This window comes from Coturnix japonica, chromosome 7 (genome assembly GCF_001577835.2).
Source record: "Coturnix japonica isolate 7356 chromosome 7, Coturnix japonica 2.1, whole genome shotgun sequence".
Lineage (NCBI taxonomy): Eukaryota > Metazoa > Chordata > Aves > Galliformes > Phasianidae > Coturnix > Coturnix japonica.
Window position 1 is genome coordinate 31004275 of NC_029522.1, and position 23637 is coordinate 31027911.

At 47.2% G+C, this 23637-nt stretch overlaps 1 protein-coding gene across 4 annotated transcripts; it reads right to left on the reverse strand.

Moving 5' to 3' along the window:
* Positions 1 to 286: 286 nt before the first annotated feature.
* Positions 287 to 23375, reverse strand: LYPD6 (LY6/PLAUR domain containing 6). Of its 4 annotated transcripts, XM_015869109.2 has the most exons (6): positions 22998 to 23372; positions 22295 to 22451; positions 4858 to 5037; positions 3794 to 3892; positions 2060 to 2190; positions 287 to 1923 (listed from the first exon to the last, which is right to left on the reverse strand). In XM_015869109.2, the coding sequence occupies exons 3-6, from the start codon at positions 4973 to 4975 to the stop codon at positions 1762 to 1764; spliced, it is 510 nt and encodes a 169-aa protein (XP_015724595.1). In that variant the 5' UTR covers positions 4976 to 5037; positions 22295 to 22451; positions 22998 to 23372; the 3' UTR covers positions 287 to 1761. The 4 variants fall into 4 exon arrangements, with proteins under 4 accessions (XP_015724595.1, XP_015724597.1, XP_015724596.1 ...); XM_015869111.2 differs by lacking the exon at positions 22295 to 22451 and having other exon boundaries at positions 22998 to 23375; XM_015869110.2 differs by lacking the exons at positions 22295 to 22451; positions 22998 to 23372 and adding an exon at positions 18684 to 19297.
* Positions 23376 to 23637: the final 262 nt, after the last annotated feature.

Below are 23637 nucleotides of genomic sequence, written 5' to 3' on the forward strand. Positions count from 1 at the left end.
TCCATCCATGATGGGCGAGAGATCTGCTGCATCAAACTGAACACAGGGTGAGGAAAACATGTTTTTGTTCAAGGATGGATAGGTGAGAATAACAAGCAGTGTTTGCTTTCATAGGGGGGTGGCTAAACCCCACGACTATCAAAAACAAAGCAGTAAAAAGCATATGCAGAAGGGCTGGGGAGGGCCTAAGAGGAGGGGAGATCCAACCCCACTGTGGGAAGGAAGCAGGAGCACAGGGCAGCAGGCAGCAGTTTTATGAGGGTACACTTATCTGACACATCACCTGTATGATTAAAACATTTATTTATTTGTATAACTGTACAACATTTACAATAGTTAAAAAATTAGGCATTTAAAAGGCATCTCCCAGCCTAAAAATAAATATGGTACAGCTCAGCATTATATGCCCGAAGAGACCCACGAGGAGAGAGCAGAGGGAGATTCATGTGTGGGGGCTCAGCTTCTTCTCCATGGCCTGTCCCCACCCTGTCGTGGGCCTGAGCTGATGCCATTCACCCCATCTCAGTAAAGGAACAAGGCCACTTTTTCCTCCTCTGACTGCAGGAGGAATCAGTGTAGCAATTTTGACTAGGAAATACATAGGTTCGTTAATTAATTAGTTTAAAAAACCCCCCAAAAAAAACAAAAACACACCACCAAAATCCTCACATCAAGAGGTACCAAAGCATCCAGTGTGCTTTCCTACCCCAAAGCCAAAGTGTGAGAGCCCCTCTCCATTCTCCTCCACTAACAGCACTTCAGCAGGGATCACAGCTCTGAAGCCAAAGGGCTGCACACAGCACTGGGAATGCAGCATTTCCTCCTCCTGCCCACACTTTTTGCTGTAGCTCACCCAAAGAAAAGCACAGCAGAGCATAAGCTGTAACTGGGTAAAGCTCCTTGGAGCACGACTGGCCAACCTGAGTTCAGAAAAGAACAATTTGGGAAGTAAGTTGTTCTGTGAAGCTCCTTTAAAACAAGACCATGGACGCCCTGTCAGAGAGCTGAGATTAAGGGAAAAAAGGAGTTGATTTGTTTTCAACAGTGACGCAAAATGTTATATTTTTATATATATATATAGATACTCTTATGATAATTTATATACTACAGGCTCACCCACTTGCACAACCATTTCTTTTTCCCCCAGCAATATCAGCACTAAGAACTTTTTAAATGCTTCAGAGCCTACTCAATATACAGAAATAAATATTGCATATGTGGTGCCCAACCAAACCAAGGACCACAGGGAGCCATCGAGGATCCCCAACCCCACCCCCCCCATGCCCACATCCCTCAGTGCCACATCCATGGCTCTGGGACACCCCCAGTGATGGTGACCCCCCCATCCAGTGCAGTGTCTGACTGTTTTGGGGAAGGAACGGTTCCTAATATCCAACTTTTATCTTTGTTGCTTATCCTGTGTGTTATTCAATGTGTTTTTCCAGACCAGGCAAGCAGGACACTGGGTTGACTGCTGTGACAATGAATGATGCCAACAAGAGCATTCAGAATGAGTGAGCAATGGTAAAAGGAGGTGGCAGCGATGTGGTACTTCTAAATAAGAAAAGTCACAGAGACTAGATAGATAGACATTAGGAAAAATCTAGGCCTGAAATCCGGGCACATCTTGCCTGAGTTTCTTCCAAAACCAGCAGAGAAATGTGGATTTTCCTCCTTTTTGAATCCATCTCCTTACCGGTATCACCAATGAACAGAGTCAGTTTTCAGATGCAGTTCTGAAGCGTGGGTCTGGATCCTGGTCTATGCCATGAGCCCCAGCAGGAGGCACACTGCCGTCAGCACGGCACGACCTGACAGCCCTGGGGTGCTGCTGAGGGGGGACAGGGTGGTGAACACAGCATCACTTGCATTCCTGGGCAGCGGCAGGTTGCAGATGGTGCCTTCACAGCAGGATGTGCAGATCTGAAAGACAGCAGGGGTGAACTTGGTTACTTCTGCTGCCGTGGCTCTGAGGCTGTCTGCACATCTGAGGAAGGAACCAGGGATGTTCAGTGAGTACCTGCCTGGGTTCACACAAAGAAGCAACCCTGGCACTCACCTTGTACTCCTCGTGCTTTATGTATGTGCATCCAGTAGACAGACAGTCCTCCAGGGGCACACAGCGCTTGGTGACGGACACGCTCTCTCCAGTAACTCTCATCATGTGCTGGCTGAAGCAGTACCTCGTACCTAGAAGGAAAAGGGAAATGTGTTTATCTGACAAAGCCAAGGCTTGTGGTGGTGCACAAGCAAGGAGAAAGAAGGGAGGAATCCTTACACTTCAAAAAGAAAAAGAGGATTCTGATGTATTCAATACAACACAACAGGGTAAAGTACCATGTCCAAGCACTAAGACCTCTCTCCAGATCAGCAGTTTGCAGTCAGGTTGGTTCTGATGGTTACTACTGAATGCAGACACTGGGGCCACAACTGTCTCCTTCCACAGTGAGCTGGAGGCTCCACATGCTGGTAATGCTGTCATTAACTGCATAAAATACCACCTACTGCTGTCTAAACAGGGAGTGTCGGGGAACACTGGTCTCATCCCATGCCAACCAGCCTGATCTTTTTTATTATTGTTGATGTTGAACCCATTTGTGCTCTTTAAGCAAATAAATTCTCAAGCAGATTGCGCTCCCTGACAGGCTGCAAGCACAGCTGGTTAGTCTGGAATTCACATGAATGTCTTTTTTTTTCCTTCCAAGACAAATATTTTTTGTGAGGACACTCATAATATCCCACAGGAGACCAGAACAGTGCCAGATAGAGGCAGAGCAGCAGTGCTGAGCCTATGGAAAGCACTGGAACAAACCAGCAGCATCCCAACACAGCTCCCACCTGGCAGTGACGCTGCCCACGTCCCCTGCTCATGAACAGGCTCCATCAGTGGATGGGGACGATCTCAATGTCTCTTAACTGAGACAGGGCAGGTTTAGGTTGGATCTTAGGAGGAAGTTTTCCCCCCAGAGGGTGGTGACGCACTGTTCACAGGTTGCCCAAGGAGGCTGTGGATGCCCCATCCCTGCAGGCATTCAAGGCCAGGCTGGATGTGGCTCTGGGCAGCCTGGGCTGCTGGTTGGTGACCCTGCACACAGCAGGGGGTAGGAGCTGGACGAGCACTGTGGGCCTTTGCAACCCAGGCCATTCTGGGATTCTATGATTACTGATACCTGGTACCCAATGCCCTGAGTTGTCACCATCTACAGACTGATAGGCTCTATGGACCAAAAATAACGCAAAGACCTTGATGCCATCCAAAAAGAAGCAGTTTTAACTCCCCTGAGGAGCATCACCAAAGCATGACCTTGTGCCAGAAGGGATGGAAGTGAACAGAGCAAGGCCTGGGTCCCGTATCATAGAACCACAGAATCACTTATGTTCAAAAAGACCTCTAGGTTCTCCAAGCACAACTCCAATCCACCCCACCATGCCCACTGACCATACCCCTTCAGTGCCACATCCCCACAGCTCTGGGACACCCATAGGAATGGAAACCTCCCACTCCCTGTGCAGCCATTTTTACCACCAGTAAGAAAAGCACAATCCTTAAATATACATCAGCCTGAACCAGTTTCCAACTGAGCTGGAGGAGTACAGGGAGTAAATGGAAGTCCTAAACTTCACCAACTGCAAAGGGACAGAAAACTTAAGGGATTACTTGTATCACTTACATATCCAGAGGCTCACAACTGCTGGCAATTCAGTGCACAGGAAGCACAGCAACTCAGCACTGTCCCTGCAGTTTGGCACTGAGGTGTAGGGTGAAGCGAGACATTGCTGTGTGGCTGCTTACCTCTGGGGCAGTAGACATCCGGAGCCCAGCGGTTGCATTCGTAATTATCTGCTGCCCTTTCACAGGTGAAACATTTAAATCCATGAGGAAATGGGGTGGCTGGAAGGAACAAACTGTATTCAGTTAAAATGACCCAAGCGATCCTCTTCTGCTGTGCTTTTCATAGGCACATGGCAACGTATTCTTTTCTTAGACATCTCTTATTACAACCACAGCTGCCAGCTCCACCAGGATTAGCCCTGCTTTGTAAGAACCCCGCCACCACCACCAGCACCAGCAGGGCTCACGCATCTGCAATAAGGGCTCTGTTCAGCCGTGTTTTCTCCCAGGAAAATTGCCTACTACTCACTTCAAAGGGCAGTAAGGCAAGCAAGGAGTGCTTGTTCTCTTGGAATCAGAGCTCACATCCAGTACTGTTACCTTACCAGGGTTGATAACAAAATATCAGATGGATTAAGTACTTCTGGATGCTGTCCCACCAAAAAAATAAATGGCCACTGTTGAAGGCAGGCTGATGTCCACAAAGGAAAGAAAAATCAATCTGCTGAACCTCCAGTCATTAACAGCAGCCTCCATCCTTGTTTATCTCGCCAAACGAAGAGCACAGCTTCCTAAGTGGTCTCCTGGCAGGACTTCTGTAGCGCATTCAATACGTCTTCAAGGCGCTGCCACCATCTCAGAAGCCAAATGGTGACCAGGTCACCTTTATCTTCACGGGGCAAAGCAAACTGAGCCTCTGCAGCCTTGTGAGCCACATCTTGCTCCTCACCCAGCCCTGGATTGGTGTGAGCCAGCCCCATGAGGTTCACATGGGCCCTCCTCTCAAGCCTGCCCAGGTCCCTCCAAATGGCATCCCCTCCTTAATAAGTAAGTCAGGAACGGTTTATACCAGAGATACACGTGGTCATATTTCACCCACACTCACAACTGATGCGCTTGGACAAACTGCTTGGTCACAGTGGTCAGAAACCCTTGAAGGAAAAAAGTAGAGCAAACCCAATGCCCCTGCCCACCCATCCCCCTAGGAAGCCATGGTCTGGTTTCACCCTGCGGGCCGTGCTTACTGGAGGGGTGGAGGTAGACGATGTCCTTCACCGTGAAGTCGCGGGGCTGTGCAGCCCTCAGCCAGCCGGCCAGGAGGCCCAGCAGCAGGACGTGGGCCAGCCTGGGCTGCGAGGCCATCACCCGCCGCGGCCGTGCTCATGCGGTGGCCCTGGGAGCACAGCAGCGGATGGAAAGCTCACCTAAGGATGGCAAAAACAAAGAAGTGAGCAGAGTGCATGTTGTGAACAAAGCCTGCCTCACCAAACCGCTGGTCCCAACATAGGCAGCGATCACTTCCTCCTTGGAGACACTCAGGAGCCTTCCAGACATGGGCAACCTGCAGTAGGTGGCCCTGCTTGAGCAGGACTTGGTCCAGATGGACCCTGAGATGCCTCCAACTCCAGCCATCCCGGGGACACTTTAGCTCTGCTTCCCAGTCTGGGTAAAGGGAGCTGCCCAAACACCCCAGCCTGTAAATAGCAGGTCTGGGTAGAGACCAAGGAACACTTCATTCTATAATGATGTAATGCTATTTAATAAATCAAAGAATTCTGGAGACACTGCCCAACATGACGTGATCTGCTGCTGCCATCCCCAAACCTTGAGCTGGTGGAGGAGCATTTGCTCAGCACCCACCTGCAATCAGCACTGCAATGGCAACTTGGGGCCTTTCATGCCTTGCTCTTATCTGGAAACAGCTCTTCTATTAAAACCCCATGAAATCCATAAAAATACAGAGGGAAACAGATAACACACAGCGTGGTGCCTCAACCACTGTTATTTTAACAGCACAGAGGAGGAAGTGCCAGTTTCCATCAGGTTTGGTCCACAGGTATATATCAGCCAGGGGAAAATGAAATCACCATTAGAAACAACAGAAATAAAACAAACCTCTCCCAGCCTCATGAAAGCAAAAAGGACGAGGGTGACTTCATACCCACAAACTAATAACAAATAAATGATTGTTTTTCTTTTAAAGGAGACATATATGGGTCACTGCGGATGTGACTTAAAACCTGCAGAATTCTGTGCAGCACCAATTTTCTGTTACCCTCTTCCTCCCCTCCGCATTACACTAACCTGAATTGCAGTTTGGGGGAAGAGTCGCACGGTATTTAGATCATACAGTCTGTTTACCAAAGGTCCGAGGCACTGACACAGAAGCCCCAGTTAACTCAATCTTTCCAGCTTCACCAGCACCTTTCCGATTACTTCTTTCTGCCCTCTGCCCTGACATGCCGCAGTGGAAGTTAACCATTGAGTTCCCCAAGCAGCAGCTCAATGGCCCCTTGTCAGGTCCCATTAGGGCAGTGACATGTCAGCCTTGCCAACACCACTGCTGCAGACAACAGGGGGTCCCCACCCCACTGCCTCCCCTGGCTCCGGGAGAGACACGCTGGGGAAGGAGGCAGCTGGTGTGAGGATGAGTTTGTCTGCTTAGAATGATAGAATCATAGAATCTTTAAGGTTGGAAAGGTATTGAGGCTATGGAGCATCTCCAGAGAGAGGGGCAAAGATGCTGTGTGGGTTTGGGGAGAGGGTCCCTGTCCCACGGGGTGTCCCCAGCGCCACGGGGAGATATGGGCAGTGGGCATGGGGGGTTGGGAATCCTAAGTCTTCTCCAACCATGGTGGTTCTGTGATCATCTAGTCCAACCACAGCCCATCACCACAATACCCACTAAACCACATCTTCCTGCAACCACCCCCTCCTTGCTCTCCAGGCCCCATCTTCAAATTTCTCTTATCTTACATTTCTCTTATGTTACAGCTGTCTTATCTTTCACTTGTAAGATCCTGCATCGCGGTGCCCTAAGGCAATATTTCTGCTGCCAAAGAAATAAAAAAAGCAGAGCAAGTGAAAGCTCCGTCTCCTCAGCAGGATGCATCAGCCCTGAAGTACAAAGCACAGCATGTCAAGGCAGCAGCATCTGTGAGAGCCTGCAGAAAGCACACTGCATGGGGTACACGTGCATGGCCAGTGGTACCAACATGCACCATGCCAAGGTGATGGGTACCAGGGGGAAGCAAAGTCAAAGGAAACACACGCAGTGCAATGCAGCAAGATCTGCTCCTCGATGCAACATAAGCAATTGCTTCTTGTGCACATTAACAACAGAAGAGTTTCCACTACCAAAACTACAATACATACATTAATTTGTATCTCTCTCCAGCTTCACAAACTGACCCCCAATCTCTATCTGTGCAATGTTACCGCTGTCCAAAGACTAATGTGGATGAAAAGTACAGCTGCTGTCTGCCCACAAGCACAGGTCAGCACCAGCATCTTGGCTAAGACCAAGGGAATGGCCAAATGTGCCTTGCTCCATCCGGGATGCAGCTTCCACCTACAGAACCCACAGGAGCTCTTGTGAAGGGTTCACCGGCTCTCCTCAATCCCAGCAAGAAAGAGTAATTAAACAATCAAACACAATTAGTGCCCAAATTACTCCCAGAAACGTGGTCAATCTAATCACCCTGCTGCTAATTACAAAGCCTGGGGTTCATTGAGCTAAAAGCCCTCATCCTGGGGCAGTGCAGAGGGTGCAATATGTTCCTTCCCACCCTCTGCCCTCCTATCCAACCCAATCTTTACCTAAAAATGTAAAACCGAGGTATGTTTTTTAGATGACCTTCATTGCATGTACCTTAATTGTGACCAACGGGAGGCTGAAGTTCCTGGACCTCTGCAAACAGTTGTTTTAATGAGACGTGATAAAACTTCACTTATATCTTTGCATCCCCTGATGCTAGTTCAGATTCAAGGAAGAAAGCTGACTTACTTAGCTGTGTTTTAATTGAATATTTCAGATAATCAGTATTTGACTAAAAAAAATAAAACAACTTAGAATTCAGGCAGATCATAGCATTCACCAGAGAAAACACAATTTATGGAAGTTAAAAGCTGTGAAACCGAGGTGACAAATTCCTGGTGAGGCGTCATTCATCCCCATTTCCCTCCACCTCAAACAACTAATTTATATTTTATCCAGTGCAATGTCCTAGCTGGTGGGTATGGACAATTCCGAATTAGCAGAAAGATGGACAGGAATGATAAATCAATGTGAGATCTAACCTGCAGGTTTGTGCATGGCAGAGGGGCACCCCAAACCCAACGGATCTGTCCTAATTTGGGAATTCCACAGGACGACCTCGCTGCTCCTGGGGCTGGTGCACAGGGCTGACCTCAATGCGTGGCACCCAGACAGCCTGGCTCCACACGGGCGGAGAGAAGGAAACCATGCATGAGCACAGAAATCCTGGGATTTTCCAGCTAATAAAGAAGCAAAAAGGGAAAAAAAACAACCATCCAGCTTTGACCAGGCGTCTGGGCCCCTCTGCAAAGTGGGGCCAGGGTTAGACTGTTAAATTCTCTCCTAAATAAATGCTATATTCACTGGGGGGGCTGCAAGCACTCCCATCTTGGGCTCCTACCTGGTTAAACCATGCACTGGGTGCAGAAAGGCCCCAGCCCCCTAATCTGCTCCAGACGGGCACACAGAGTGAATTTCTGAATGGCAGCAGCCATTGGGAGCCCATCAACCACATCCTTCCTGTTTACATTTTAGGTAAATAAAAAGAGCTGGGAAAGGAGAATGGAAATTTCAACATGTAGTCAACAAAAATTACCCAAATAAATGAAGAGACATGTGAAATAGCAACAGCCAATAGAATTTAAAATATTAAGGCATTTTCTGAAGGTTACGCCTCATAAAGCAGAATAGAAACAAGAGAAGCCCAAAGACTCTCATAAGTCTACAAAATGCAAGTCATGAAATTGCAAGGGGGAAACCCAAAGCCCAGTGAGATAACTGTAAGGACTGATCCGCAACCCGGACATAGCACCCCTCCCAGCACAGATTCCCAGTCCAGGTAGTGGGCAAATACATCTACAGAAGAGTATTTGAAGGAGCAGCTCATCCCTCTGGGCTCTTGGATCACATCTGTATTAACTGTGGAGAACTGGGACAATGCAGGGACCAAGCAGACAGTCGGCACTAACTCCATGTTTTTACCAGATCAAAGGAACCATTGCTTTGCCTGAGGCCAGTCCTGGATCGACTCACAGAGCAGTTTGTTTGTGCTCCGGCAATGGAAGATTCCGGTTGTAGAAACATGCATGAGAGCGGTGGGGAGGGTTTGGTGGAAAATAGGTCTGAGACAAACCCGTCCGTTTGAGATGGGCAGATTTTGGGTCTGGCAGAGAGAGGAGACGGATACATGGAGTAATTGGGGAGAGAGCAAAGCAGCAAGCACCAAGACCTGCTGATCAACGGGCTGAGCTCTGCCCAATTAACAGAGCGTGCTCGGGGAAAATTAAAAAACATCTTAGCAACATCCCGAAATCTAATGGGGAAAACAGAGCATCTTCAAAGGAAAGATGCTTATTTTTAACTCTCTCCAGCAGGGCTGGGTGCACCACTTTTGCACCAGCAATAAGAAACTTCTCTTGCTGATGAAACTCGCCGAGGTACACGATGGCGCGGTATTAACGGCACAGAAGACATTACCGTTAAAGAGCGAGCCACAATGTCTGCCATCGCGCAGCAAACTGTGCCTTAATAAAACCATACATCAATCTGCACCATTGTGTCCTCGCTCTGCTCCTGCCTCCGCCCTCAGATCTTCAGAGCCCGTTGTGACAGTTCTTCTCGTACATCACCTCGCACATTTGACATGCTAGATTAGGCACCAAACCGCGCGCTGCCCAGCATCCATCCAGCGCTGGGATGGAGGGGCTGAGAGATCCACCCTGAAAACCCACTGCTGGGGGATGAAGGCATTTTTTCTTTTTGTTATGAAGTAACTCAGAGCTCGAGCCTTTTTCCCCAACAGAAAGGCTTTTTCAACCAAAATCAATGCAAAAAAACGTCAGCCCGTTGCTACTTCTCACGCAGGGCGAGGTATTAATGAAGGCACCCACTTTGCCCATTCATGCTGCTGTGCCGTATCTTCCTGCTAAACAACCCAGTGTATTTCTTTAGCAGCTAACGACCAGCATGCAGCAGGGCTCTGGGCCATACAGTTCACCCAGAGTTCACACCGCCCTTCAGCTCCCACAAGTGGGTTTTGGCACAGCGCAGCACAAACACAGTCTGGGCACCCAACGCTTTCGCTCGTTCCCAAAGCATGTCCAAAACCGGGCTGCAGAGGAAGATGCTGACACGTGCAGCCAGCACTCAACTGGAAATAATTGGAAACAGGCTATTTCCAGCCCTATGCTGCAGGCACCCAAATAGAGTTTAGTACACAACGAGCTGAGCCTCATATGATTGTCCTTTAGAACAAACTTCCCGTGTTCATTTTTCTCTTGATAGAAAAGCTCGTCCCCATCGAGCCAAGCTAGAGGGGGCACCCAGAGCCCAGTTGCTGCACCCAAATAAACACGACCTTCCTCTCACCCTGTTTTGTTATTAGCACTGTTAAACCCTTTGCTCTGCAGGGACCATAATAGATGCAGTAGGAAATCTTCCCTTGCACAAGTTTCTCTAATTAGTCTTGTTAAAATAAAGTCAAAATTACATCAATTTCCTAATTTCTATCAACATGGAACTGGAATTGAAATGCTTTTCTCATGAAGGTTTTCTAAAAGTTATTCCATTGTAATCCCTAGATATTTATGCATGGGTTTTCTTAAATAAATATTAGAAACATTAGTTACTGTTAAAATCATGTAAAAGAAACTCACATTAGAGGTGACCAATTAGCGCTCTTTAAGCTGTCTGTTCCACACCCGGAGTAAACAAACTACCACTTAGCATCATTAATTCATTCTGGCTTTCAATAGCTTTTCCAGAAAACCACAGCTCAGCAGAACCCAAAGCAAACAACCTTCCTCTGCTCCGCAATGTTTGCAATTACTTGAATTCAGTTAATTATTTGGTCCTCTCTGCTGTGATGGAAACTTTAGACATCATTGAGCAATGTAGGACTTGGTGAGTAGGGATGCTTCCTCTGCCCACCCGTGAGGCTGCACAGTGCTCTTCCATGGGCAGCCCTTTATCCCTATCACTGTCCTCCATCGTTAGCAGCACCAGATACAACGCTCAACAAAAATACTGTTGCTGTATGAGGTGGATCAACAGAAAAGCATTCCCATGATAATTAGTGTTAACATGTCCTAAGGCCAATGCATGCACTTTTCTATTTGTTCTTTTTCACTAACGGTAAATCAAGGCACTACACAGTGGTAAATGCTGCTGCACTAGAGCCAACATCAGTGTTCTCATTCTCCTGGATTTCTCATAAAACCAGACCTATACATTGGTAATTAATGTTGTAGAATGGTTTGTCCTTCTGTCCAACTGTTACCTTAATCTGAAGCTTGTGGGTTATGTATTATGTCAAATCTTGGTTAGCTTCAAGCCCAAACAACGAGTAGGAAAGGTGAATGCTCTGAAAACACAATGCCTTGCTGGCTGACACTTTACCAGAATAACAAAATTATCTTCGTGTGGTCTTTGTGCCTCATGGCAGAAGTAATGCACACACAAATAAATCAACCTAAAGAAAGGACAGGATGACCACTGGAGACCTCAGATGAAGGCTGTGCCAGCCTTGTCATGTCATTCAGCTGACACACTTCAGTGTCACTGGATCACCAGATGCCAATTATTACATAGGATGCTAAATAACATGCCTGGTATCAGTAACTGGTAGCTAAGATACACCTCCTCCATCAAACCTCCCAGAGAGCCCACTGCACTGGAGGCTTCCCTGCTCCTTTGTCAGCCTCTTCATCTGCTTTGCCTTTTGCCAGATCCAAATGCCTCATTATCTTGGCGTTAGAAAGCTGAGTTTCCCAAGGCACACAGTATTTATGGAGTACCATCAGTAATTCCAGTGTCTGCCAGCACAGAGATATTATCTGCAGCAGAGCCAAAGAATGCCTCAAAATCATGCTCCAACTCATCTGCCTTCAACGCTCACCTACAGGATGCACTGAAGAAAAGGGTGTTCTCAAAGCATGCCCCCCTGATTCAACCAGCCACTCAGTTTTTGCACATGAATCATCTGAAATTCTACAGGCCACAATATACAGCTTTCATTATGTCACAGCTGACATTTTCGCTGCTGGAACACCATGATTTACAGGTTCTCATTAGTCCCAATCCCCACTCTCAGTCCTATCCTCAGTTTGTTGGGGAATACTTACCTGATCAGTGAAATGTCGGTCTGACATGAAGATGCACTGCTCTTCATCTCCTAATTTCTCTAACATTGATTTTTCCTGACAACCACTTCCAACGCTGACAGTAAGCACGTACCACCCTAAATACCAACTCTGCAAGGACATCTCCTCCAGTCTCTGGATTAGATAGGCTACTTGCAAAGCTAATCCCACCACTATTGCCTCAACACTGCTGCATTTTTATCACAATGAATACACAGGAATGCCTGACACCTAAGAAAACCATTTAAGTATATATATAATCTGAACTGAGACCTCAAACGAGACCAAGAACAAGACCAATATCAGCATTAGGCAATGGGACTAATACCATCAGAGGGACTAATTTTTCCCACAAAGGCACTATTTGTAGAAATGGGCTCTTTAAACTCATCTAAAAGGCTCCCAAGTCCAGAGCACATGACCTCACATTTTAAACTCTCTCCACTTTCTTCATTATACACATTTACAGTTGCAGGGTTCCATGACGTTTCCCAACAGCCTGCCAAAAAGCAGCCGACCGTACCCACAGGGCTGCTGCCTGGCTCCAGCTATTGCACCTTCTCCCATCATTCTGTTGGCAGCCAAGAATCTCTCATCTGCAGATAATAATGAGATAAAACTCGGAACAGAAATGTTCACAAGCACTGACAACAAACATCTTGGAGCAGTGAGAACAGCTCGGTGCCTAATATAGGTCTTTGTGCTGCTCCTTCTTGGAGATACCACAGCCTGACCCAACCCTCAGGCATCACTCAATAGATAAAAGTTTACTCCCTAAAGCCTGTGGAGAAGCTTGCATGGAGATGGACTGAAAATTCAGTAGTCTTACAGGAGTTAAGGATACATTGGAACACGTTTGATAAGGGGAATTCCACATTGCCTTCTGTGGCACTAATTAATCTCACTTTTACATGGTCTTGTAACATCTTGAAAAATTAAATCAGGCCAAAGTGCTGAGAGAGAATGAAGGCCTCTCCAAAAATACCGTATATCAAATGCAAATTGCTCTATAACATCTACTACCATCACCACCACCATACTCACCAGCAGCTATACATTCCAGCACTGAAACACTGACTTAATTTCCCTGACGTCTGGCTTTGTCACAAGTCATTGGCTATAAAACCACCTACAAGTCTGCGTTATGTTCTTATGGGAAACAGACTCCCTGCAATGCACAGGGACACCCACAGCTCCATCAGGCGCTCAGAGCCCATCCAGCCTGGGTGGGAGGGATGTTGATGGGGCATCACCAACTTTCTAGGCCCCCTTTTCCTCACTGCCCTGATGATAAAAACCTTCTTCCTTATATCCAGTCTGAATCTCCCCTTTTTCAGTCTGAAACCATTTCCTCTTGTACTCTCACAACAGATCCTGCTGAAGAGTCTGCCCCCTTCCCTCTCACAGCCACCCTGTAGGTACTTGAAGGATAAAGCTTCAGTAACTCCAAAAACACGTGGAACCTGAAGTTTCCACAAGCAGACTCTTCCCTGGCCCCATTCTCTGCCGTTCTGGGTCTCGCTGGATGGCATTCAGGTCAGCCTCACGACCAGCAATGCTCAGCAAAACACCCCGCTCAGGGCTGCCTCCCTCCAGCAACCCCACCACAACACAGTGCAGCTGAAAATGTACCTTTCTGCAGAAGGGCAGGTAACTGAAGAGATCTGGGTCTGCTGAGATGCACAGGATAAGGCGTGCAGTAACCAAGGCTCCCGGAGCAGGGCAACAGGATCCCTCCCAGCGCCTCATAAAGTTATACAGCGGCGTGAGAGGCACAGGAATTAATTAGAAAGCGGGTTTCTGTGTCTGATCGTGTGTCTGCTCTTTGTTTACAAGGAGGACGGGCACTGGGCTGACTCCTCTGAAACAGGATGGCCCCTATTGGCCCACTTACGCTCTGATGGAAAGAAAATTGCATTGACGAAGATAAGAATGTCAAAGAAATGACAGAAAAAAAAATTGCTAGACAGCAGTTTGTGGAGCCTGCTCTGCAATTTGTGCCCTGTGGGTCTCCAAAGCCTTCCATGCATTTCCCCCGTGCAGTGTAATCAAGAGTAAGACTTGACTCGCCCACTACGTGAATCTTAAAAACCCTAAGAATTAAATAATAATAATTTTAAAAGTCAGCTTTATACCAGAAATCAAGCAGCTACAGCTCTAAGCTCAGTTCCCATAGGGCTTGGGTTGGTCATCCTCCAGGTCTTCTCTAGCCTTAGTGGTTCTATGAAACTACTTTAAAAGGATTCCTCCTTGGGGCTGAGGCTGTGAGCCCTCCTGCAGGCTGAGTGTGGGACCCAGCTCGTCCCAAAGTGTCAGGAAATTGCCTTTTTTTTCTACAAACAGAAGAGATGAAAAACATGACAAGCAGCCACCCTCTGTTATGACAGAACTGTGTGGATATTCCAGCATCTGATTTATTATCAGAGGGTTTGGCCGCTGCGAAGCTCTGAGCCACGCTGTTGTGCCAGATATATGATGTCACATCACTCCATTCCTGACTCCCTGCCAGTTTGAGCAGTGATGTTAAATGAAGCCAAAATGAGCTTCCTGTGCTGCACTCGAAACAAAAGAGCATTTTTACCACATCGCCCTCAGGGCTGGTAGAAATATATACATCCAGCTCAAGACAGAGTCACCATCTTATCGTATTATCAGCTTCTCCTCGCACAGAGCAAAAATACAACGCGGGATATGACATAATGTCACTATATTTAAGCCAGCACAGACAGACACAGAGAGGTTTCAAAACAGGGCTGGCAATGTCCATGCTTCCACGCTGGGAGCACATGACGTGGGGCAAGGAGATGTAACCTCAGCCCCATTTAGAGACTGAAGAGCTATTATGGGCTCTGAATTACAAGAAGTCATCTGGACCTTGATGTAACACCACTGCCATCCATTCTTCAGCACTGTAGGCACCCAGGGAGTTTAACCATATTAAAGAGTATAATCACTAGCCTGATTTGGAGGCAATCTGCAAGGCAGGTGCTGCAGTTCTGCCAGCCCAGGCCATGGCCACTTACCTTTAAAAGCATTTGGTGTGCCCAGATGCACTCTGCATCTCTCTGAGCAGCAGCCATAGAGGATGCCAGCTCTGAAGGAACAGGCATGGTAGGTTTATCTTGTGCAGTCTGGGTTGGGTTCAGCAGAGCATTTTTGCTTCAAAACATGGCCAAGGATAAAGTGATGGTGATGCTTTCTTTAAGGAATCCCACTATTTAATTTAAAGTATCAGAGTATAAAGAAACATCAGGTCATATGGAAAGTGCTGTACCATATAGCCAAGTCTCACAGCTTGCGTGGTTTACCTATGGGACACTACTCTGGTACTGCAGAAGCAGCACAAGGCAGTGCTGCATACACAACTAAGCATGATCAAAGAACCCAGTAAGGCAGATTCAGACCCCAGAGGATGGAGCAACCAAGGACTGACTGCAAAGACACCTGGACCTCTCTGGATGCCCATGGAGATACCACAGCCAACTGGCTACTGCAGCTACAGCCTCAATCCTGAACGATGAACACATTTTAATCGACCCATTGTGAGATACCGTGCCTCAAAAAACACAAAGTGAATGGACACAGAACATGCTTAGGATTCGAAAAGACCAAGCAGACACTTCATGTATTGAAATGTTGGAGAACAATGAGAAAAAAAATCCAACAAATGGATGGTGATCAGACAGATCTGGTGGCTCAGACCTCTAACTGGCGGCCCTGCCCCGCCAGATGCTGCTGAAAGCACATGCAATCATTTCAAGACAAATCACCTTGAAAGTAATCCTCCCTCAAGAGAGCTTATGATATCCAACAAATGTAAACCGTTTTCAGACACCCATGGAAAGAAGAGGATTGTAAAGGTCTCAAAAGGTCTCAGAGAGGCAATTACGTAGTGAGGACCCTGATCAGAGAGAAAAGCTTTGTCTTTAGACAAAGGCTGGCACCAGTGAATGCAATTATCAAGCATTCTAGACCAAAGAGGACAAGATCAGCTAAGTGGCTTTCATTCTGATGGAATTCTCTGTTCCATCATTCTGATGGAATCCTCCATGCCACCTGGCTGGCAGGTATGGCCCAAGTGTCAGAAATGTGAGCTTCTGTGGCCAAACCCATCAAAATAACACCAAACCAGAAATGCCAGACTGTATCTGGAGACACAACGTACATCCCTCTCCTAGCAACTGATGCTGTCTGAGAATTTGTGAAATGCACTTCCTGCTTACAAACAAGCTACAATGAGCAGAAATGGAAGAACATGCTACAGATACCAACTCTGCTAAAGACCTCATATGAATTTGCTGGGTAACAGCAAGAGCTGAGCTCCCCACTTGGCTCCCTGACTACGTCAGTGCGATGCGTTGGTGTCCCCAGACCTGGGCAGCTTCCCACAGCTCTGTATGAGGGATGGAGAAATGCTTTTGCATAAAGACACTTATCCATTCGCGATAGCAACACAGAAAGCTTGCTGCAAGACCTCAGAACTTCCTCTCATAACACATTCTCTTGATGGACATCTGATAAGAGCCCACTAAATGCACTACAGTTCCAAGTCTGAAGTGCTGGTTACTACCTTGGTCCCAGTTTCTGGAACCTCAATATAATTCTCATTCACTGGCATCACTAGCAAAGCTTTTCATACCCACTTTGACCACCAAGCCAAGCAAGCACCCTCACAGCACAAGAACTGAAAGAAAAAGCCTGACAGAGAACACACCTTGCGTGGTGAACAATTTGGTGTATGGTCCAAAGCACCAAGACCTGTCCTAATCACCTCGAGCTCATTAATTTACAAAGCTTTGGCCCAACTCTAGCAGCTGGCAGATGATCAAGCTTTTAGTTGATGTGATCCAAAGTAATCCACTAAAAGGCATTTAAAAGCTAGCTAGAAAATAAGTATTCTTCATATCATTAGAAGTACTAAAAACTTTTAATGGCACCAAACTGTCAAGGTGAGGGAAACAAGTTTCTTACTTGATTTTTTGTTCATGTGAAATCTTCATCTGAGTGGATTTCCACCCCAGGTACCACCAGCAGTCAATGCACTGAGTCTCCCAAGGCTCACCCAGCACCTCTGAGCCCTTGTGCTGGAGAAAGGCAAACAAACAACCTGATACATCTTGCTGCTTCTCTCCCTTCTTTCCATCGTGTCCTCAAGCACAGCTTCCTGAGGAAAAGAGGCTTTTGCCCTTTCACCAGGGCTTCCTCTCCCTTCCCCACCAAAAGCAGCCCTTATCAGCTCCAAAAAGCCATAGGTTGGCTGTCCTTGCTGCCTAACACCACAGCATCATTCCCAGCTGAACTGTTTTACTGTGTATAAACATCTCCCCTTTTAAAATGGGTAAAGATCTGTTGCTTCAACAGTGCTCCTGGCTGCCTCACCTGAAGGTCAGCCAATAAAGTAGTAGCTCCAAAAATCAATTAGGGGTGTACACAGAGATAGCTTTATAAAACCTCTTTTGATCTGGGGAAAAGTAAAAGATTAATAAAATGATAGCAAGAATTTTTAGAACATTTTAAAGTCACACACCACAGCAGCTGGTAAAGAGCTACGTTGCTTGGAACAAACAAGCTAAACTCTTGTTGAAAACTTTTAATGCTACTAAACAACTTCCAAGGCTTTTCAGTCCTTAAAAGCCAAATGAGTAACCGGGACCAGGTTCTGAGCAACCTGATCAAGCTCTGGATGTCCCCGTTCACCGCAGGGCAGCCAGACTAGATGACCTGTAAAGGTCCAACTCCAAGGTTTCTATGAAACACATACGTGCACTCACCATCCAGCTTAGTAAGTAAGAGGAGGAGGACAAGGGCACTGAGTCATCTCCCTGGTAGGGGGATCAGAGGGGTTCTCACCTCCAGAAAGTGCTTCCCGCAGGCAACTCCCTTGGATGCTCCTTCTCTGAAATTATTGCTCCCACTTGGACCAGCCCCAGCCCTGCAGGGTGAGCCCAGATCCCCACGTCCTGGCACCACGCTCACCTCACTGCGGGAATGGTCCAGTGATTTGGGAGCACGAGGGCACCTGGAGAGATATGCTCTGCTTCTATCTGCAGGCTGGCAGCTGCCTCCTCCACGGCTGAGCCCCAGATGTTCGTCTGGGTAGAGCACTCTAAGACCGGTGGGGATTTCCACCAAATCCAGCCCCCTGCGTGGTGGGTTTTAGGCTCTCTTAACATAAAAATCTATTAGGAATCCCGGGAAAAGAACATTCCTTGGCTAAATGTGAATGCTTCTCACATTTCCTTATCATTGGCCTCCATAAAAACAAGCACTGGATAGGTGTGGTATAAATAAAGTATGTAAAAATAACTTAAACCCCTTTAAATATGGTGTAGTATTAAATATGGAGGTTGGCAGCCCTACCTGCAAGCAGAGGAGTTGGAGCTTGGTATCCTTGAGATCCCCTACAACCCCAGCCATTCCACGATCGTATGAAATATCTACACGGGCAAAATACCACAATAACAGTATTGCTCATACTGGACATGAAAACCCAGCAGTGCTCCTGCCATAACCATACACAGCTCCAGTCTAAACAAGCCTCACATCAAAGCTGTCAGGCCAATATACTGCCTAAACACACCAAAGCTGATCAGTTCAGAGTGAGCACGGCTACAACGCAGGGAGACCTTAGAAGGCAAACCCAAAGATGGTGCATTTCACCCTGAGCACTCACCAGCACAGCTCAGCGGTCGCAGCAGCAGGCAGTTTCCACTTGTTGCATCCAAAACAAAGCCCACACAATGCCGGTCAGACAGGCTCCAGATAGTCAGGGTACCAAAACTGAGCTGCTGCTCCTTGTAACACAACCTTTCGGAGCCAACGAAGCTGTGTGAATGCAGCAGCAGATGGGCACACCCACATCTTAAGATGCTGAATTTTTACAAAGAACTTCCATTATTTTAGAGACAATGGACGTTGTTTCCAGTCGCATCAGGGCTATTTTGGGAAACAGGCTCTCCACACATTGGCCAAAATTAGCTCAAAAAGAACACAAACGCCATTGTTCGAAAAGCAGTATCTGATGAGTAACCCGGCTGAATCTACATTGTTTGCTTCAAAAATCACGCGTGCCAATATGAAGCCACACGCAGATGAAGACGTGCATGGGAAAGCTTGGAACTGGCAAGCACCAAGAAATGCAGCAGTTCTCATTTTGGGTAGATTTCCCTCCTCCTTCTACCAAGCGTATTTCCAGACGGCTGCACGGAACACCCTCACAGCTCCCAAAGCATCGCTGCACACACGTTATGCACACAGAATGCACACCCTGCAGCCCTACAGCCCACGTAGCTCTGAGATGAGCTCTGCAGGAGTCTCCCTAAAGCAGCCCAGCAGAAAGGCAACAGCTCCAGCAGCCACACAAGCACCGTTTCCTACTAACTAATGAGGAGGAAAGAAAATCAAACACTGGCACAGCGGCACTATGCGTAAGTTCCTGCAGTAAATCATAGGCTAATGATCAAACTCAGGCACACAGTTTAGTTTATAGCAATTTTTATAATGTCTTTGGGCATTTGGTGGCCATACCTAATAAGCTCGCACTTAGGCAAGTTCACATGCATGCAGCCTCCAGCATTCCTAGATGTAAAACACCAGCAAAACAGCAGCGTCACATCACCTCCAGCCTTCCAGAGTCAGGTTCCTGACTGCACTATAAACGCATTTCTAACCCCCAATAACTTGGTTCATTAAATTGTTGCACAGCAAATCCCTTAGAATGAAAATGTCTGTCAATGCGAACCTAAGTCATTCTGCAAACTGCTTGACTCCAAAATATTTACTCTCTGGTTTTGCCAGCCAAATACTTTGGCTGTACATAGACCCAGCTGACAGGCAGGCAGCCACCCATGTGCCATCGTTTGTCTGCTCAACAGCTAACCAGCTGGAAGTTGGGGCACACAAAAGCAGTGGGTTGGCTGATATAAAGGAACCGCTGACAGAGTTTGATGACAGAAATTTACATAGTTCTGCTAAAGAAAGGCAGTTGGACAGGAAAGTAACGACAGGCCAAATAAACTCCCCAGAATCTAAACATTATCGATTACATTCAGGTACACGTCGACACATAAAGAAGGAAGAGAAGACAACAACATTTTTACTTATCTTTGTCTCTGTTCCTCCCATCTCTTCCTTCTATATCTAGCACAAACCATCTGCAGGCTATAAAAAGCAGACACTGAGATGTACCCCTGCCACAGCCCACCCCAAAATGCACAACATGCATCGCCTGCACCCCAGGCACACCCCGGTATTTAACTTCCAGGAGGAGCTCTCCATAGAAAACACAGCTTATTGCTGGAGCATATGGCGGCCGAGGGATCAGAGCCACACTGTCCTGTGAGTAGGTCACCCCACACAACAAAGAGCACGGAGAATTCAATGGGGGGAAATAGGGGCATACACAAAAAAATGGCTTCAATGCAGCTATTCTAACAGTCAGCAAAAAGGTGAAGAATATCCAGCTTTTTTTAAGGCATTCCAACAAGCCGGCAGTCTTGTTGTTCAAACTGACCTGTCCTCCCAGAGAAACCGTGGTATCCAGAACAAAGAAAATGATGAAATAAATACAGAATTGATTCGCTCTCACACGTTCTTCTCTAATTATATCACAAGAAGTGATTGTCTAATGAAGCAATCTATCCGTACTGCCAAAAGAAGTAGCAGCAATTCTATCTTACCACCTACTTTGCACTATTCTCACTCAGTAAATGACTTCTTACAAAAGGAAGATGCATATCAGCAATCAAGATACGCAGCATTTTACCCAGCCACCCTAGCATTAAAATAAGCATTTGGTTTCAAGGAAAATGAGCTCATTTTAACTAACGAGGTCTCACTGAGTTTTACCAGGCTCGGCATCGCTGCACCATGAGCTGCCTGCCTCTTCCAACACATCAACCTGTCTGCTGCTGCTGCAGGGCCAGGAAAGGGCTGGGAATGCATCACAGCTTCATGCCATCAGGTCTGTACAACAACATCTTCAGAAAGTCACAGCAACTGAATCAGTGCTGTGCACACCAATCAAGCCAGGGTCTCACAGTGGTGGGAATCCTGGGCCAAATTGGGTTTGCAGTGGAAAGCCCCAGTCCTACTCACGACAAACAGAAAACAAACAAAAGAGCCTATTTCTGAACTACACTGTAACTTCTGCTTTTTTACACCAGAGAGCCCAAGGAAATCGGGCTCCAGATCAAACACCTGAACGCCAGATAATTAAACGAGCGGATCGCTGACGCATAAATAAAGGTTTAGATTCGCGGCAAACAAGTATCCTTCTGTAATCCAACCAGGTCAACTTTTCAGACTTTTTATTATGTCAGCACTGGCCTAAAAACCCAATGGAAACCAGAGGGGTTGGGTTCCCTGCCTGCCAGTGGGGTCAGACCTGGGGAGCATCCCAGTGCGACCTACATGGCCATGTTTGTGCAAAGGGCGATTTCCGCAGCAATAACGGAGAAACCCCACAGGTCCCACTCACACCAAGACCTCCACTGTTGGGACCACTACTCCAGACATGGAAGTTCACAGTCTGTGATTGCCATCTGACCCATGGACATTAATGAGTAACCACAGCCCACAGCACCGCCGGGGCAGCAAGTGCTGCCCAATCAGCAGACATGCACCCAGTAACACGTCGCATTAAACACAATGGGTATTTCTTTAGTTAGTGCCATGATTTGTGCCAGCTTTCATCCCTACCCATGTCCATCACTAAGGAAGAGTTTTCAAGATATAAAAGAAATCAGGTGGTTGTAAGACCGAGCTACATAGTGAGCCTCTCATGTTGGTAAAGCAATGTGTGTTAGTGCTTCCACACCATTCACTGCAAAACACGAACATCCCTAATAAACAGTCAATCCCGCCTCCAACTGAAGCATTTTTTAGCAGAAATAAAGGCATGCATCAGCTACAGCTGTAAACAGTTATTTTCCTAAGAAATTTATTTTTTTCTATAGTGATAGGTGTCTGTTTTTTTCAGTAATATTGATATGTGGAATCTCTTTTACAATGCATTTCTCCCTTGCAGAGTTCTGTACAATCACTGCATTTGCTTTTACTTTGAAATCGGTTTGTGAAGAACCACATTTTCATGGACACAAGGGAATCACATCCACCCTTTGATACCCGGCCAAATCCAAATGAGCCGTGCAGAGCAGCACGAGCCGGGCACGGAATGTGCATCGCTGTAACTATTTGCTCACCCAACCGGCACAAAACATTCACTTTCCCACTGTAATGCAAAATAAGGAAAAGTAGATATCACACACATCACAGGAGCTGTACCTCTGTGCCATGTCCCGTGGTTCAGGGGGCTCCCGTTGGGCTCTCAGTGCGGTGGGGACCTGGCAGCATCCTCATCCTCCTGCTGCTCGCACTGCTGCTGGCCCTGGGCTGGGAGCTCAGCCCTCTCCGTTCTGCGCTGCCGATGGCTCTAGCCTGGCTGGGGAGGGAAGTGGGGATCTCAGCAGGGCACAGCCCGTGCTGAGCTCGGAGTTTCTTTTATGCTTTGTTATGAATGAGATGCTAAGTTAGTTCAGGCACTTATATATACATATGTATGGCATGTATATATATGCACATCTATTGCCTGATTCAGTGGGTGGCAACCCTGCCCAAGGCAGGGGGCTGGAAATGAGTGGTCTTTAAGGTCCCTTCCAACCCAATCATTCTGTGATCTTTAAAGTCCCTTCCAACTCTATGATTCTGTGGCTCTGTGGATCTCTAAGGTCCCTTCCAGTCCAACCATTCTGTGACTCTATGATATATAACCCGACTGATTATTATTTTAATATTCTTACTCTCTCACACAAGTCTTCCCTGTCTTAACAAGGGAACATACATATGGCAAAGTGTAAATTCAAAGCATGTTCCACTGGAAGCAGAAGCCCAACGTGGATAGGTGATACCCTAAGCATGCACAGGTTGCTATATGGGCTAAGGGGGGGGGTCGCAGCAGGCAGAGGGGAGCAGCCCCCGTTGTACTCACCCCAGCAGTTCCAGTGCTGGTGCGGCCGCTCCGGAGGGACGACAGCAAATGCTTTGCTCCGGAGGGAGTGTCCTCCCCGCGGTGAATCAGGCTGCTTTATCCCGGCATAATGTTACAGAACCCTCCGCTCCTGCAAAATCCCGAGCGCCAGGCTGCGGGGTTTCATCTCTTGCCAGTTTCAAGTGGGTTTTGTTATCATGCAAAGAATGTAATTACGTACAGCTCACTGTATTCGGGGCTGTTTCCCAACAGACGGAGCATAAATATCGACACGCATGTAGAGGAGCATGACATCACGTTGTAGTGCAGTTAAGTGGCTTTTAGATGACAAGCAGTGCCCCGTCCTTGACAAAGCAAAGATTAGATAAAGCATTGGACAGGAGCCACGGCTGCCGGCTGCCTGTACCAGCATAGAGTCTAACAACACCATTTATTTCAGAACATTAATTAGTCATGCAGAAAGCATTCAAAACAGATGAGGAGACTCTTCCCCCCCGGAGCACCGGCACTAAGTCAGGCATGGAGGAGCAGCGCAGCCCGTCCCCATCCCCAGCCCTGCACACACCGGTATTTCCTGCTCCTGTTTCCTCCCTGCATGTCATGGGAACACAACCTGCAGATAGCACACTCCTAAGCACCC